At 46.5% G+C, this 18,506-nt stretch overlaps 1 protein-coding gene across 1 annotated transcript in view; it reads left to right on the plus strand.

Moving 5' to 3' along the window:
- The window catches only part of LOC147460427 (uncharacterized), a 168,438-nt gene that overhangs the window by 134,360 nt on the left and 15,572 nt on the right, over nucleotides 1-18,506 (plus strand). The window contains exons 9-15 of the mRNA XM_086507585.1: nucleotides 7,207-7,438; nucleotides 7,596-7,719; nucleotides 7,842-7,984; nucleotides 8,396-8,504; nucleotides 8,600-8,642; nucleotides 10,260-10,446; nucleotides 10,536-10,606. Coding sequence (XP_086363711.1) covers nucleotides 7,207-7,438; nucleotides 7,596-7,719; nucleotides 7,842-7,984; nucleotides 8,396-8,504; nucleotides 8,600-8,642; nucleotides 10,260-10,446; nucleotides 10,536-10,606 — 909 coding nt within the window. The remainder of the gene's footprint in view (nucleotides 1-7,206; nucleotides 7,439-7,595; nucleotides 7,720-7,841; nucleotides 7,985-8,395; nucleotides 8,505-8,599; nucleotides 8,643-10,259; nucleotides 10,447-10,535; nucleotides 10,607-18,506) is intronic.

The raw sequence follows: 18,506 nt of genomic DNA on the forward strand, positions 1-18,506 counted from the left end.
GAGGATCAGAGATGTCTTGGGCTATATCTACTCGAGTTACACAGGCATAGAGAAACTTTACTGAGGAGAGCTGAAGAGAGACAACCCCAGAGACATATCATAGATTTCTTTACACTGGATAATGTACACCTAGAAGAACAGACAGAGGAGCAGCCAACAGTGGAGAGGTCTGTCCGCACTACTGGCATTCTCATAGACCGAGCATTGGAGCTAGGGAGATCTAGACGACCCTGATGGAGAAGAGGAGCTACACAATTTCGAAGGAGGCTACAACAAAGGATTCGAGCCATACTTTTTCGTCGACCAGAGCGCAGATGAAGATGAATCTCTATGAAGATGGATCTCTACTTCCCTCCCATATTGTCTACACATTGTACTGCTTAGTTCACACATTTCACGCCTTTCACCGTTCACACCTATCAGCTTAGTTTAGGATTCCGCAGTATTTATATTTTGTTATCCTAGTTTAATTTATTTTTTTGTCAATCTGACTTTGTATCAGAGACACCGCATTGTAACTTTCTGGTCTCATAGGTCACTTTGGCCTTTTGAAGACGTGAATATAACATTTCATTTCTCTCTCTCTCTCTCTCTCTCTCTCTCTCTCTCTCTCTCTCTCTCTCTCTCTCTCTCTCTCTATGCTCTTGCTTTTGGCATAACCTAACCCTAATCACCATCTCTCTAATCCTAACCCCACCACCATGGTTAAGCTAAGGCTTCACCCTCCATAGCCTAATGCCAATCATTGGTGATTAGGAAGTACGTTTCCACATCAATTAACCCATCAAGTGGTATCAGAGCCGACGGTTTGCACCTGGGATTAATTAACCTCTCCCTAATCACTAGCATCACAAATTAAGCTTGGGCACGTTCTTGGCAATACCAATGAGCCACTACCCTTCTTAATTAGTGAGCTTGTGATTAGTGGCATTCCATTATTGCATGTGTATGTGCATTTTCAATTAGGTTGCATTGTCATAATCTTTCTCTAATCAAGCTTGCATTCACCATTAGGCGCTTTCTCCTTTGGGATTACATTAGTCAATGACCAATTGATGGTAGTAGCAAGCTAAATTAGTAATCATAATTATTCCTAACGTATTTTTGAATCTCATCGTGCTCAACTTTTTGCCAACTTTGCATCAATTTAGCTTTCATTATAACCCTCATTTCATTACGCAAGTTGTGTGTGTGTAAATTGCTCTTTGAAGGCATTCCGTGGAGTTCTCAAGAGCATATATTGCATATCATTTGGCTCTCCCATTGAGCTCCCAAAATAGCCCTCTGCCTCAGTTTTTTGGCAGGCCATTAATCCTCTTTTTTATAATTAGGTGTGTGCACTTGTGTATATGTGTGTGTCTAGTGGTGGGAACCACCTGTTAAAAAACCAAGGCTTTTTTTTTGGAGCTGTCTTCTTCTATCGACTACTTTCAACCGATTGTTATGTGCTCATTTGCCAGCTGGTCTTGCAAAACTGTTGCCCATTAGTACCCCTGCATCACCAAATGCTTTGCTTGCCGTAGTTCGAACCTCACTTGTAGCGGCGGACTCAAGCCTTGCCGGCCACCACTACTACTCACAGCCCTCTTGTCATCTGCTACCCGTCAAACCCCTGTAGTTTTCACCCCAATGGAGCTTGTTGTTGAAGCCATTGTCTTTAACCTTGTACCACTCGCTATCACTACTCGGCTCCTTCCCCTGTGTCACCTTCACATCATCGGCTGTAACTCCTTATCTTTACATTGCTCTCCGTTATCTTCGTCATCCGTTGCCCCAACCCTGCACACATTCAAAGCACTACCCTGTCGACTGCACGCACTAGAGTGCTACTTAGTGCTTGCGGCCCCCTTGCCCACATCTCAAGCTGCCCTACGCCTGCTCAAAACCTCGCATTCAACACTGTCAAATCGGCTCCTGCTGCATCTTAACCACACCTCAGCTCACCCGCTGATCATAATCAGCTACTGCTAGTTAATTACCGGCTCCTGCTACATCTTAACCACACCTCAGCTCACCCGCTGATCGTTATCAGCTACTGCTCATTAATTACCGGCTCACCTTCACCAGACTCGTCGGAGTGTCCAGATCCACATCAGCAACAGCCCCTCGTCAGAGCAATGGTCCTTCGTCAGTGTTGTGCCATTCCATTTTAACTTATTGGTATTTCATTTTTTGAAGTTTGCGTTCAAGGCACAAGCCCTTGTTCTTGCGGGTAGCTCCTACCTCCACTGACCAGAGCTCCAATCCACATAAGAGCATGCTCCCACATCCAGGAAGCATCAAAAGTCCCATAAAAGGATTTTCAAAAGCTTTCAAAGGCATGAAAGTTGCACTGTCAAGGAAAGAAAAGGACTCATTCTTATTGTGAAGAGTGAGTTCATTGCCACCAGTGAAAAGGTGCTTCACATAAATATGACATAAAAATCCCTTATTTTGCATTAAAAATACTTGCATCCAAGCACGATTTTTTGCCATATATAGATCACATACGCATGAAGTTCACATTGAAATGTATGCACATATCCATGCTTTGGCATCTTTGCACCATTGGCCACAAAGGCTGCATCCTTGCAAAACCGTACCAATGAAGGCGAACAACATGAAGATCATGAAGAGGACGTCGACACACGATGAAGCTCTCGACATGAAGACGAAGACGGTGAAGGGGGCGACATCGACAACCCTTCAAACTAAAACCCATGAATGAATGTTGTATCACCCTAGGTCATTAGAGAACCTACCTTAAGTCTCTTTTGTGAACCATAGTGATGAATCCGACAGAGAACCGCTATGATGTATCATGAGGCATTGAACCATGGTTGTTGAATCCGCTGAGAATTGCCACGATGTATCCAATTGGGAACCGTGAAGTATTAAATCCAGTGAGAACCAATATGTTGAATCAGCGTAGCTGAATCCTATAAACCTAGGAGTGTTTTATGACAAAAATAACAGATTTGTATTTTGCCCCAAGCGTTGGCTTAAGGAGGCGAAGGTAAGCCCACGCTTGTGGCACCACATGGGAATGACCCCTTGTCTACTAGGATGGATGAGGAGATGACATGGTCCAATGGGAGAAGGATGCAACCTCTCTGGCCAATGATGGAAAAGCACTAAGCCTACTTAAGAGGCTTCTTTCTAATTTATCACTTGAGCTTTGACATCTCAGCTATGCTTTATGGGGTCCAGGTTTGGGGACCATCTGTGAATCATGACAATTGGAGGAGCATGGAGAGACCCTTGGTATTTATGATATCTCGGATGATTAGAGCCAAGGCCTCCGTACCACATGCGATTATTCGAGCGGAGGTAGCCGCCCCTCCTATAGAGATTGAGGCTCTTACCAGATCAGTGTCCTTTATGCACAGTCTATGGGATACACATAGAGACAGGTATACTAGATTGACTCTTGAGTCCTCTAGACAATTAGCAATGCAGGGAGACGCATCATGTTGGTATGCGCAGATGACCTCATGGTTTCAGAGGCATGGTTTTAGCATGGATAGATTGCCTCCTTTTCAGTATTCCCTGGATGCACCCTCCCTGCCAGTCACATGGACGGAGATCACTAGACTCATTCGTCAGGATCTTATACAGTTGGACACCAGGAGGACATGGGTAGAGCCGATGCAGGAGTTGGGCACGAAGATGGCTTTCTACAAAGAGCGTCTTCTCCAACTTTCGGGAGATGGGTTTGTGATTCGTCCGAGCTACATGGACACTCATTTGTCTCATGGTCTGCGATGTGCTATTGGTCAGATTCGCACATCCTCACACCAGCTGGAGATTGAGACAGGTAGATTCAGAGGGATACCACCGGAGTCTAGGATATGCCAACTATGCGATAGAGAGCCAGAGACAGAGCTACACTACATATGCCACTGCACTGTGTATTATGAGATACGAGGGCGCTTCCATTGCTTATTCAGGGAGGGTTTTGGACCCCTAGATAGAGTCATGAGGTATCAGGATCAGAGATGCATTGGCTTATATCTACTTGAGCTACACCGACATAGAGATAGTCTGCTGAGGAGACATGGAGTACGACAGTCACAGAGACAGATCATAGACTTCTGTGGATCGAGGGAGTCAGGAGACCAACCACCAGCACAGGGTTGTACCCACATTCATACCAGAGGCACCCTCATTGACAGGGCGACTGAGCTCGGGAGATCGAGACGACCACGACCGAGACACAGGAGCACACTCCATCGACTGAGACTCCAACAGAGGATCAGAGGCATTCTAGTACGACACCTAGAGTGTCATTGAGGCCCTATTCTACATTTTCACATTTCACATTTCACACTTCATTTTCAGTTTTCATTTTTACATTCAGTACTTTTTGTACTTGTACTTCAGACATTGTATTAGATTCACCACTTTGTATCTGATGGTCTCATGGATCATTTTGGCCTTTTGAAGACGTTAATATATCATTTCATTTCTCTCTCTCTCTCTCTTTGTAGGCCAGGATGGTTGGAGACGTATGGAGAGGCCCTTGGTATCTATGATCTCCCGATTGATTAGAGCCAAGGCCTCTGTACCTCACGCGATCATTCGAGCAGAGCTAGCTGCCCCCCCCATGGAGATTGAGGCGCTTACCAGATCAGTGTCCTTTGTGCACAGCCTATGGGATACTACTAGAGACAGATATGCTAGATTGGCCCTTGAGTCTTCCAGACAGTTAGCTCTACAGGGGGACACTTCATGCTGGTATGCACAGATGACTTCATGGTTTCAGACGCATGGCTTCACCATGGACAGGTTGCCCCCTTTCCAGTATTCTCTTCAGGCACCCTCGCTGTCTCTTACACGGGTGGAGATCACTAGACTCATTCGTCAGGACCTGATCCAGCTCGACACCAGGAGGACATGGATAGAGCCGCCTCAGGAGTTGAGTACGAAGATGGCTTTCTACAGAGAGCATCTTCTCCACCTCACAGGAGATGGGTTTGTGATTCGACCCAGCTACATGGACACACATATGTCTCATGGTTTGCGTTGTGCCATTGGTCAGATACGCACATCCTCACATCAGCTCGAGATTGAGACCGGTAGATTCAGAGGGATACCAGCAGACAGCAGGATATGCCGATTATGCCAGAGAGAGCCAGAGACAGAGTTGCACTACATATGTCATTGCACAGTGTTCTGTGAGATACGGGGGCGTTTCCACTGCTTATTCAGAGAGGGTTTTGGTCCTCTATCTAGGGTCATGAGTTATGAGGATCAGAGATGTCTTGGACTATATCTACTTGAGTTACACAGGTATAGAGACACTTTACTGGGGAGAGCTAGAGAGAGGCAGTCCCAGAGACACATTACAGATTTCTTTTCACTAGATATGGGACAGCCAGAGGAGCAGCCACCACTGCAGAGCTCGTCCCACACTCATTCGACCACTACTGGCACTCTCATCGACCGAGCATTGGAGCTACAGAGATACAGACAACCGCGACTGAGGAGAGGAGCTACACAGCATCGACGGAGACTACAACAGAAGATTCGAGCCATACTCTCTCGACATCCAGAGTGCAAATGAGGATGGATCCTCACCATTTCTTCCATCTTTGTTTCACACACTGTTACATCCAGTTTACCGGGTACCTATTGTATCAGCTGCTACACCCACGTAGTTTTAGATTGTAGTAGTAGTAGTAGTATTTTGTTCCACTTCTAGTTCTTTTCTAGTTCTTTTGTACCCAGACATGGTATTAGATTCACTATTTTGTAACTGATTGGTCTCATAGGTCATTTTGGCCTTTTGAAGACGTTAATATAACATTTCATTTCATTTCATTTCTCTCTCTCTCTCTCTCTCTCTCTCTCTCTCTCTCTCTCTCTCTCTCTCTCTCTTTTCTCTTTCTCTCTCTCTCTCTCTCTCTGCTCTTGCTTTTGGCATAACCTAACCTTAATCACCATCTCTCTAATCCTAACCCTACCACCATGGTTAAGCTAAGGCTTCACCCTCCATAGCCTAATGCTAATCATTGGTGAATAGGAAGTACGTTTCCACATCGATTAACCCATCAGTTTCCAACGACTTTGCAAATGTTGCTCTATCTCTTCTTCAAGAAATGTTGACCAATTGTTGATTGAGTAGACTTATGTCCCTATTAACAACACCGTATCTCACTTCTTTCCTTCCATATCCAGAAAGCTGTATGCTCTAAAAGGAGCTTGTACAGTTTGCGAAGGGGTCTTCTTGAGTTGCCTCTCACTAGCACCATGGCTGAGAAGGATAAATACCTAACTTTTGATTAAAAGCATCCTGAATGCTAATGCTTAAAGCGGTTTCTTGAGAAAGAACCGCATGGGGGGAGCAAGGGTGGTTGAAGTCCCATTACGGTTCTCCTAGAAGGTTTTTCTAAGAGGATTGCCAATGTTTGCGGCAATTGAAGTTTCCACCTATGAAGTGCCGTCCATTAGTCAAAGCGCATGTAGAGGAAACAAGATGGCGTGCTTTAGAAAGAAATGCTATGCGGAAGGTGAAGGGCGGTCAGCAGACACTGAGGTGGTGGGCAATCTGAGTCTGGGGGTGTTCAGGGCAGGGTCACACATGACGGAGGGGATGGCAGGTTTAGATGGTGTCCCATGAGGGGGCACAACCAGGGTTGGAGTGATGTGGCGAGACAAATTCCTCTCCCACATGTCACAGGGACACGCATCTCAGTGTTGGATTTTGACTCTTCAAATACAGTAGCTGTCATGGTGTCAGATTCAAAGAAAGAAAACAGAATGTGGCTAAAAGAGTATAAGTTCAAAGAGAAAATCAGAAATGGAACTAGACAAATGTTAAAATTGAATGAGTCATCCTGTGTGAAACCAAAGCAATTTTTATAAATGAACATTTTAGGAATTTTGAGACCATCCTCTGGAGTTTGATACAAGCAGCCGAAAAGAACAAAACACAAATACCAGATAACAAGACGAGGAAAAAGAAAAAAAAATGTGAACCCCTTGACAATTTCTTTTGAGCAATAGAAAGTAAAAACATAAAAATCAGACAGAAAAGAAATAAAGACAGTTGTAAACCCCTCGTTGATTTCTTTTGAGCAAGTGGCATTATTTTCTTAGTCTGCAGCAGTGTAGCACGTGTCTTTGGAAATGAAAAACGTCAATCTGCTGCTTTTGTGTTTGTGTACTAAGCAAGAGCATTTAGATAAGTGTCCTTGTGACACTTTATTGGGTGTTTTCTTCCAGTGCATTTTCACGTGATGAGCTACAGATTATAGTCGCCACAGTAGCATTTGGCATGGGAATAGACAAGCCAGACATTCGGCGGGTCATACATTATGGATGTCCCAAGAGCTTGGAGTGCTATTATCAAGAAAGTGGTAGGTGTGGAAGAGATGGACTCCCATCAAGCTGTTGGCTGTATTACACACGCTCAGATTTTTCCAAGGGCGACTTCTATGCAGCAGAGGCTCAAACGGTTTGTGATGATGCTTGTGTGCCTTTATCAGTGGAATTTGGCGAATTAATGCTAAGAGAGTGCGCTTTGTCTATTTGATTCTTTATCTGAATTCTTTGTTTATATATTCAGCTATCCAAGTCACTTTGTGTTTTTGTTCTGTCATGTATCTGACTAGGAAGCTCGCAGAAAAGTGATCTTTGATGTTTATCAAGCAGCTGAAAGATATTGCAAAGCATCTGCTTGCAGACGGAAGTTCATACTCCAGTACTTTGGGGAGATGGTTTCTTTTGAGAACTGTGGTCTCTTTTTCTGAAAACTTCAGTATTGGCTAGTCATGCTTTTAGCTTGTCATCTTGTAAGAATTTGCTCCCTTGTTACAGTGGCTGACATAAACTGTGTTTATATCTACTTTCATCTGCAGGAAACTGTGATAATTGCACTACCTCCAAAAGTGTGGAGGAAAGGGACTTGTCAGAAGAAACACACCTGCTATTGTCATCGGTTGACCTTTGTGGTGGTCGATTTGGTATCAACCTGCCAATTGAAGTGCTCCGTGGATCTCGAGTAAGTGCTTTGTTCAGTTTCTAATCAGTAGTTTAAGCATCCATCACCACAATGCTCCTGAGCACCTGCCCTCTTTCTTTATTTTAAAGGGTGCTAAAACACAAGGCTAGGCATGATGGCTTAATTTTTTTCTACTTCTGTCTTTTCTCAAATGCCTCTTTATTGCTTGCCTCTATTATGAGGAAGAATTTTTTTTGCGTATCTTTGTACATGTATGAGTTTTGAAATATTACATAAAGGTGTATACACATTTGCATATGCACCATGCGTGTAACTTATTTTGTAAACATTCAGCACTTTTGTGGATGTGCACCATTTGCTTGCTTAGACCCACAAAGCAGAGTTTTTATTAAGAATAACAGACATTCCCTTTCATGCTTTTTGATATTATCTTGTGACATTATTTTTCAGTCTAAAAAGATTCTGGAGTACAAGTTTGATGAGCTTCCATTGTATGGACTTGGAAGTAGCAAGACTTCTAATTGGTGGAAAGCTTTAGGAGATGAGCTTCTTTCAAATGGTGTGTTTGCCCTTTGTTTCGTTTTCAGGGAAGATGTCAATTGACCATTTTGTGTCTTAATTTGCTAATTCTAAGTGGCAGTTGTTTTCACGCAGGATATTTGACAGAGACAAGACGTGACATGTACCGATTCATAAGGTAACCTGTTCATGAAACTTGTGGACATGCCATTTGAAGGTTAATAGTCAGATTGTGTCGTAGGCCAATTATCCTTGACAAACCATTTCATCAGATGTCTTCTTTTTTGTATTCTCATCAAGAACACCACTTATGCATACAGTGTATTAAGTTCTAGATGTAAGCATTGTATTGAATATTTTTCCAAAATTTGAGCTACCAAGCATGTCCCTTATGCATGCGATTTTGTGTGAACTGATGCATATCTGTTGAATCTCACATACAAGGTGATAATATTTGTGACTCTCATAAAAATCTGCCACATAATAAACAGCAACGATAGCTCTGAGGGCACAACTAATTTTCTCAGTTGTCTACTTTTTCAATGACGAACGTTATAATGTGGTACAACCCTACATTGTTTATGAGACTAGAAAGCTTGCATGCATTATTTCCACAAGAGGAGAAAATATTGCTTGTTTCCAGCTTTTGCAGCGAATCATATTTCATTAACATACACGCAAAAGCACAACAAAGACCTACCTTTTATCTTAAACACATTGTTTACATCTTTGGCTTTGTATTAGACATGCATATTTGGTCTGAGTGAAAGGCATAAATCTCCCCATGGGATATACCCATTCTCTTGCACCTCTTGAAATCAGTTGCAGTCTCAAAGGTTCAAACAAAAATTCCTAGAAGTCACAAAAGTCTTGCATATGTTGTTCCAAAGAGAAGCATCCCCATATGTGCCGCTGCCAATCTTCAATGCTACCTTCACATGAATAATTTACTTTTGTGGAATATTCAAAGGTTGCAGATGAACCAAGAAACTTTGCAAGAAATCTTTAAATTGCACTTCATTTAAGAGAGAAATAAAATGAAATGAAAATGTCTTCAAAAGGCCAAAATGACCTATGAGACCAAAAAGTTACAATGCGGTGAATCTGATACAATATCTGAGTACCGAAAAAAAAAAAAAAAGAAAAGGTACTAAAAAGGGAACTGCGTATGATACGAGCAGGGGAGGGGTGGGAGTAGTGAATGAGGGCTATTATGAAACAATGTGAGAGGGGTTGTCATGCGTATAGCTCCATAATGTGTCACACAATTGCAAGTAATCTATTTGTTTCTTCTTGGGATATTCAAAATATTACAGAAATGAGAAGCATGAAAACAACTAATGGACAAAACTTATGAGATATTTTTCTAAGGGGAAGGGGAGATTGCCAGAAGGCGTTTCAACATTGGGTGGAGCAAAACTGATGCAACATATGAGAGCACCTGTATGGTATTATGCGTTCTGTCTCAGATTTATCACATTTTCTCATTTTCAATGTGTATGCAACAAAGATAGCATTCATTTTTGTTTCGAACACGTAAATCTGTTTTTGGCATGCAGTGTACCAAATGTTTATTTCAATACGCTTAAGAGAGCACAATTGTATTTCGCTCAACAATATTTCCACTTATGCTGTGATATTATGGGTTTGAAACATACTTAATATGTGAATTTATCTCATTATAGCAAAGTGCTTGTCTTCTAATTTCACATTGTAGTACGTTGCTAATAGCCACCCCATGATTGCAAAGTTTGACTCATAAAAAAATGGTGCTCTTTGTTATTGCAAATCTCAGTGTGGGAGCTCTAGGAAAGAGATTTTTGCAAAGTGCATCTTCCAAACGTGTGCCTGTCATGATAATTCCAACTCAGGAGATGCTTGAAGAAGAGTCAAAAAGAGGGGGCCTGTCTATCAATGAAGGACTTACTTCCCATAAACACCAAGAAACAACCTCAAAATACTCATTGCAGTTGATGTCTGAGGTATTGGGCTGGTAAATTGTGAGAAGACTCATCATTGTACTGTGGCAAACATGTTCATTGTTCATGAATTTATTTGTTCGTCTTTGCAGCCAGAGGTGAAGTTGTGCGAATTTTTACTGAAGGAAAGAGCAAATATTGCCAAAAGGAATAACACTGCTCCGTAAGAGAACCCCCCCCCCCCCCCCCCCCGTGCCCCAAATACACACACACACACACTTTCTTTTGGTAAATTTTTGGGATTAATTTGCAAGTGGGAAACCTCAACGCGAGGCAGAAAGGATCACATACAAAAGCACCATCAGAGAAATGTTCATTTGTGGAAGAGGGCTAAAAGCATTGATAGAAAAGCTGATGCATCTCTGAGGCGATATCACCAACTTTTTTTTTCCGAGAAAAAGATCCTCCCATTAGTTAATAAAACTGCCCATATGGCTACAAACCACCTCTACTAGAGAGGGCTACATCAAAAGCATGGGAAGACTCTAAACAAAATATGGACAATGAGGCTAAATCACAAAATGGGAGGAGAAAAGAGCCACATAGGTGGCCGATACTGCCATCTGGGCACATTCTGAACCATGGTGAAGAAGGGCCTTGGGCGCTAGAGTCGCAGGAAAGCCTCTCTGCACTCCCCGCATGCGGTCGGAGCTGCCCTGAAGTCTCTTGAGCTGACCCCTAAGAGTATGCATCAACTCCAGCCAAAAGTCACGAACGGTTTTTGCTGGTGGGACAGGGCGACCCTCGAAGATGCGGCCCCACCAAATGAACCAGAGTGTTAGGCCACAAATGAGCTCTCAACACACCTCTCTCTTACTGCACCACTCCTGGGGGCTAAGCTCTGTAGAGCAGGTTGAGTGTAGGTTGACGCCCATGGATCACTATCTCCTGCTGGTGGAAGATAGCTCAAACTAGAGTGCATCGCCTGTGAGGGTGGACCAGGCAGGAGCACCCCTAGTGTACTGTCGCGCTGTGGAAAGATCTGGCATGAGCTGAAGAACCCAAAGCCAAACGTGTTGTGCCATGGGGCAGTCCCACAGATAGTGATGCTGACTCTCAAAGGATGGTCGCAAGCTGCACCCAGGCTGCCAAAAGGCCACTATGTACCAGCAAGCTCCCCACTGCTGTAGCTCTATGTGCAACTAGCCATTGGAACAAACTGACTCGCCTCCGCTGTTTGGAGTCCCACAACCGCTCCCAAAAGCCTGACAAGAACTCACTTGTGAGACTAGCAGGACGAGCCTCTCTCCGTGCTGCCAGTATGTGATGCCCCAGTCGAACAGTGTATTGAAAGAAAGGGATCCGAGGGTGGTCGGTTTAAGAGAAGGGGTCTCTCCAAAATCACTCTCCAGGTTCCCACTGCACTTGTGCCAAAGGGCAACTCTCCCAAGCCCAAAGCCTACAGTGGCCTGTCTGTAGGCCTGCTGGGTCAGGATCTGTGACACAGATCCTCCCACAAATGCCCACTACTCATATCCTTTGAAAACAGCACTCTGCAACCTGTGGAGCTGGTAAAGCCTCTGTAATGTCATGGCACATGCTTTGCACCCCTCTCATGCCCCGTAGCTGGATGCTCTGTACCTCCTCTGGTAAACCTGAAAACTGAATCCTGATGCTAGAGTGCGGACTGGGCCCTCTACCATGGGACCCCAAGAAACATGAGGCCTACTACCAATCAAGTGGCCTCTCTGAGTGCTAACCATGGGGTTCCAAACAAGGGGCTGTCTCAAGCGCTCCTCTGTGCAAGTGGGTTGGTGCTGCTCCAGGCCACTCCGTAGTTGCTCCCAAGAGTGATGCACGCTCGCAGCAAATCGATCCTCCAGTTTCATGCTCAGACCAACTATGCGTATCTCTGTAAAGATCCACCTGATGGAATGGCTCCAATAGCTTCCTGCATGAGGCACTTGAGCTCTAAGCCGCTGAAGCAACAACTCCTTCTAGGGCTCCTCCCGTGGAAGCAGTCCTCAGACAACTAACTTCCCAAGAAGGGCTCTTCTCTGTTGTGCTGGGTCTATGATCCTCGGCCTCCCTTGAGAACATGGTAGAGTGATGACCTGCCAGGCTACTTTGGCCCTGGCTAATCGAGTGTCATGCCCTGACCAAATAAAGTTCCTGATCAGCCTCTCTAACTGGTTGATACAGGAGCTCGAGAAAATCCAACAAGATTGATGTACCACATAGTAGCCAACAACACCTGGTTGGCCACTACAACTCTGCCTGCCAAAGAAAGCTGTGCTGAACTCCAATGTAGCAACTTCCTCTTGATGGACAAGAGGAGGGGAGCAATCTGCTGCTCAGGGGACAAGTCGAGGCCAACCTGACAACCCAAGTAGCGAACTGTAGTCCTTGGGAGAAGTCATCTCAAACCCTCACCTGGCGACCAATTAGGTGTAGGAGCACTGCCAACCCTGAAAGCAATTGTCTTTCTCCAATTGATCAGTGCGTCTGATGCACAACAGAACACCGCAAGAGTCTGCTCATATGTGTGCGGATTGGCCTCTTGGCCCTCCAAGTACAAGGCTGAGTCGTGTTACCATATACATGTGGTAGTGATGTGTGAACACATTTAGGACGCCAGGGCATTTTTCCCCTCACTAGGAGGTTTTTTCCCCCGTGCATTGTATATACGCCCATCATTCTAGGGCTATCTGTCTTTTTTTTTAACACTTAGGATCGCCAGGGCATTTTTCCCCTCACTAGGAGGTTTTTTTCCCCCGTGCATTATATATACGCCCATCATTCTAGGGCTATCTATCTTTTTTTTTCCAAGAAAAAGATCCTTCTATTAGTTGATGAAACTGCCCATAGGGCTACAACCAGCTCTACTAGAGAGGGCTACAACAATCATAAGGGGAGACTCTCCTAATGAATAAACAACATATGTACAATGAGGGCTAAATCAAGAGATGGGAGGAGGGAAAAGCCACATAGGTGGATGGTAGTGCCATCTGAGCACACCCTGGACCACGGTGAAGTAAGGCTCGGGGCCCCAGAGTCGAAGGAATGCCTCTCTACACTCTTGCACCGGTCAGAGCTGCCTTGAAGTCTCTCGAACTGTCCCCTGAGAGTATGGATTAGCTCTGGCCAAAAATCTTGAACAGTCTCTGCTGGTGGCACAAGGCGAGCCTCAAAGATGCGGAAGCAGAGGGCCCGCCAGATGACCCAGAGTGTCAACCACAGACGAGCTCCCAACACACCTCTCTCACTGCACCACTCCTGTGGAGTAAGCTCTGTAGCAGGCTTAAGTGTAGGTCGACCCCCTTGTATCACTATCATCTTGCTGGTGGAGGATAGCTCAAAGTGTAATGCAGGGCCTATGAGAGTGGACCAAGCAGCTGCCCCCCAAGTGTACTGTCGTGTTGTGGAAAGCATAGTTACCCGGAACGGGAAATCGGAACGGGGAACGGGGAACGGCAACATGCATGATATGCCATTCCCTGTTTCGGATACTCACGTTTGAAACACGGAACGGGGATTCGGAACGGGAAATTGGGATGGGAATGGGGAACGGGGACCTGAAAATGGCCATTCCCTGTTACTATGGTGGAAAGGGTTGGCATCAACAGAAGGACCCGAAGCCACACCTGTTGTGCCATAGGGAAGTCCCAAAGATAGTGACGCTGACTCTCCAAAGGATGGTCACAAGCTGCACATGCTGTCGAGAGGCCACTATGTACAAGCCAGCTCCCCACTGCTATAGCTCTATGTGCAACCAGCCACTGGAACAACGTGACTCGCCGCGGTTGTCTGGCATCCCACAACCTCGCCCTAAAAGCTGACAAGAACTCAGTTGTGAGACGCTTCTCATGTGAATGAGGTGCTACAACAAGACGAGCCTCTCTCCGTGCTGATAGTATGTGATGTCCCAATTGAACAATGTACTGAAAGAAAGGGACCCCTGGATGGTCGGCTGAGGAGAAAGGGTCCCTCCAAAACCACTCTCGAGGATCCCATTGCACCATGCCAGTGGATAGCTCTCCCAAGCCCACAGCCTCCAGTGGCCTATCTCAAGAGCTGCTGGGTCAGGAGCTATGACACAAGTCCTCCCACAAATGCCTACTTCTTGGATCCTTTGCTGAAAACAACACTCTGCAACCTCTGGGGCCTCTACTGAATCTCTGTGTAATCGACCCTCACCGTGTATCTCAAAAAACATGGAGGGTACAATCTCTGAGCAAGCCCGAACTGCGATGAGGACCTCCAATCGTGTGAAGGTCCCCATCCATCTGGGTGCTGCTGACTCGAGAGGTGTAAGCCACTTAGCTGGTACTGCCTCTGTGATGTCTGACACATGCTCTGCACTCCTCTCATGCCCTGCAGCTGAATGCTCTGAAGCTCCTCTGACAAACCTGAGAACTGTAGTCAGTCACCTAAAGTACGTGTTTGACCCTCTACCATGGGGACCCCAAGTGTAGCGCGGGTAATGTGTTGTGCTCTCTATAGTGGGTGGTGGGTGGTCCTCAGTGCAATGTGCGTGACAATCTCACTCAAACAGACTGAACAGAAAGGAAACAATAGACATCAACAGAGCTCACAAAGACACAACAGCAGACCAGAACATATGAATCAACTATCTCAAGACTGATACAGACTTTGGCGTGGCAGCACACTCAGCTCCAGCCCAGGACTCACAGGTACAATGGGGGTGTCGAGGCTCAGATGTGCTGGGATGGTGAAGACGTGCTATGTGTACCGACCCACTCTAGACGACTCCGTACAAGATGTGTAGAAGATGATGATAATGACCCAACGGCCCTTAAATGTCAACCACCTAAGCCAATCTCCAAAGTGAGTGGTGGTGGTGACCTGGCCACGATGTCCACTAGACCACCGTCCGGATCCTGCCTGCCACGTGTCTCAGCCCAGCCCAGAGAGTCCGTCCAGTGTGAACCAGACCAGACAGTTCACACCAGACCAACTGTACTAACTGAGTGTCCTGTGAAAGTGACACTGTAGCCTGCTACAGGTTGCCCGCCACAAGACCGCTCACCGTCTCGGTGAGAGGAAATATTGAAAAACTAGGAAATACTGAAAAACTGTGAAATAAGACCAGTAGGTACCGCAGTACATCTTTCTTGAAGCAGGTGCTTGGCCCAAGCATGCAAGAAATGATTGCAGCTGACACGCGAATACAAACACTTGGAGGAGGAGGTTTCTCTGCTCGAACACAGGATGGCGGATTCTTATGCAGAGATGATCATAGTTCAGGAGAATTCTAGGAAGTTCCAAGTAGAGTGTGAAGAGCTGCAGCAAACTCTTGGCACTTCTCGAGCTGAAAACCAATGAAGTGTAGTTGCTATGGAGGAGGCATATGAGAGGCTCCTGAAGGAGTTGCAGAGGCTAGTTGTAGTTGCTAAGGAAGAGCATGAAGGGTTCACGAAGCAGATTGGAATGCAGACTCGCGAAATTTCTTAGGTTGCAAAGGGAGCTTGAGGCTACTGAAGGCACAATGTAGATCAACTCGGTGGGGGAGATGAGGCTGAGGCTGAGAGGGGTGGGGAAGTTTAGATAGGGCAAGTGGTGGAAGGGGGTGGGTAGGCGCGAGGGGAAGAGAGGTAGGGGCGAGAGGGGTGGGGTGGGTAGGGGCGAGGGTAGGGGCGAGAGATTGGGTAGGGGGGAGGGTTGAGAGAGGGTAGGGGCGAGGGGTGAGGGGGTGGGTAGGGGCGAGGGTAAGGTGAGGGGGAGGGTAGGGGCGAGAGGGGGTGGGTAGGGGCGAGGGCAAGGTGAGGGGGAGGGTAGGGCGAGGGCGAGGGGAGAGGTGGAGGGACTAGGGCGAGGGCGAGGGGGAGAGGGGGAGGGACAAGGGCGAGGGCGAGGGGAGAGGTGGAGGACTAGGGCGAGGGGGAGGGACTAGGGCTAGGGCGAGGGGTAGTGAGGGGGTGAGGGCGAGGGTGAGGGGGTGAGGGTAGGGCGAGGGGTAGTGAAGGGGCGAGGGGGAGGGTAGGGCGAGGGCGAGGGGATGAGGGGGTAGGGCGAGGGGTAGTGGCAGGTGGTGGGTAGGGGCGAGGGCAAGGGACTTAGGGGCGAGGGTGAGTGTGCATGGGGACTAGGGGCGAGGGGGAAAAATGTAGGACTAATTGAAAGTTGATAGGCTACAAAGCGCGGCAGTTGATGGAGAGCAAGAGGATGTACCATGAGCAAGACAACTATCAAAAGGAGGGAATTCTTCAAGCAGGTCGGGCTCTGTGAAGGGAGTTCGCCAGACCCAGAGGAGAGCTTTGTTCTGGTCGTAGAAGCAGACACCACTGATGTTTGAAGGGGGGTGAACTCTTGTAGCGGGGATTTCTTTCTGCTTATATGATTCTTCATAGGCGTACCAAATTCAAAGGCGTCCACCAAGGAAACATTGGAAGAGGGTGTACCTACCGGCAAAGAGTGAATAGAGACTCCATAACAAGGCATAGTTTTGGTAGCATCCAACCACTCTTAACAGATCCTCATCTGACCCTTCAGGTGTAGTAGGCTGTTCTTGTTCAGGGTTGGTTTCCATTGACAAAGAAACTTGCTTCACCACGGGATCCATACCTCCTTCTAAGAGAATGGGTTGCATCGGGGAGCCAGAAGTATGTATCCACATTGCATCGTTTCCCCAATCATGAAGTGCTTTAGTGTGTCACAGCCATGGTCTTCCAATGAGCAAAGGAAATCCACCCTCAACCTGGGGAAGACGAACCACAACAAAATCCAAGTTAAAAGTAAAGTCTTGTACCTGCAGAGGCACATTGTCCACTATGCCCATTGGGTAGACCGTCCGCTGGTTGGCCAATGTAACTGTGAAGGGAGCAAGGCGAGTAGGCTATAGACCTAGAGCTAACATAGTGAACTCGGGCATCAGGTTGATGCCAGATCCACCATCCACTATCATTCCTGAGAATTGCCGATCCAAAACGGACACTGTCAAGCGAGGGCTTCTATAATCAGTGAGTGGAGCAGCGGGATTGGATATCATATAGGACTCTGATGGTCGCACTGGGAGGTGTCCGCCACTAGGACCTGCTCCAGGATAAAGTGACTGAATAACAGCAAGGGTGTCACTTCTAAAATTTGCATCTAGTCGCAGCATGTTATAGAGGGACACTTGTTGGAAAGTGTTCTTCAAGACTGTCTCTGCTGTAAGCTTCTCTTTTTCTACCTATTGTTCCTTTGGTACCTTGATCTTCTGCAGATCGGTAACTGCTTCCAAGAAAGCTTCATCAATATCGGAGAGCAAAGATTTGGATTCTTTCATGGCACTGGGGGATGGCTTGTTAACAGCTGCAGGCAGGGTACCCACTGGTGTGAGAATGTGTGGGGAAGTTGAACTTGATGGAATGCTAAGACTGAGAGCGGCTCTCTGGGCTCGGGTGAGGACGCCCGATGGCGCCTCTGCCAACTGCGGCGGCTTATTTTGAGGGGTAACCACGTGGGTAGAAGGGGGTGGCTGAGAAACGGTGCTCACTGCTATCAAATCGAGCTTGGGAAAGGCAAACTCATTCTGGCTTTGACTTGAGTTCGAAGCCGTGGATGCACGAAGTTTAGGGCAATCCTTACTGTAGTGATTCTTCGTTTCAGGGCAATGACGGCAAGGAGGGGACCCTTCTGGTAGGGGGCATTTGCTTTGGTAATGCCCATATTCCCCGCATCTGTAGCATAAAATGGGCCGATTCAAAGGGCGAGGTGGTCCTTGCTCTTGGTGCATTGAGTTGGAGGTGGAGGCATAGAAGCTTTGAGGTGATGAGGGAGCAAGGGTATGATAAAAGCTCTGAGACGGAAAAGTACTTGGCATACCTTGCATAGGAGGGGCTGTCAGCAAAGGTGGCATATGGTGTGGATGGCCACAAGGCGAAACCATGTTGGATGCAGGTGCTGGCCCTTGTTGAAGAGTAGGACCAAGACTTTGCTGTATTTGTCGCAATCCCTTGAGGTAGTAACAGTCCTTGTCCTCATGTCCAGATTTTTCACAGAAGTGGCAGTAAACCCGAAGGGGGCATTCTTGTGGAGGGTGCCTTGGAGAGCGGCATGAGCTACACCAAACCGGAACCTTAGTCTCTTGCTGACCCTTGAGCTCTTCTAGCTCGCGCTTG

This window comes from Adiantum capillus-veneris, chromosome 3 (genome assembly GCF_014529385.1).
Source record: "Adiantum capillus-veneris isolate H3 chromosome 3, ASM1452938v2, whole genome shotgun sequence".
Classification (NCBI taxonomy): Eukaryota; Viridiplantae; Streptophyta; class Polypodiopsida; order Polypodiales; family Pteridaceae; genus Adiantum; species Adiantum capillus-veneris.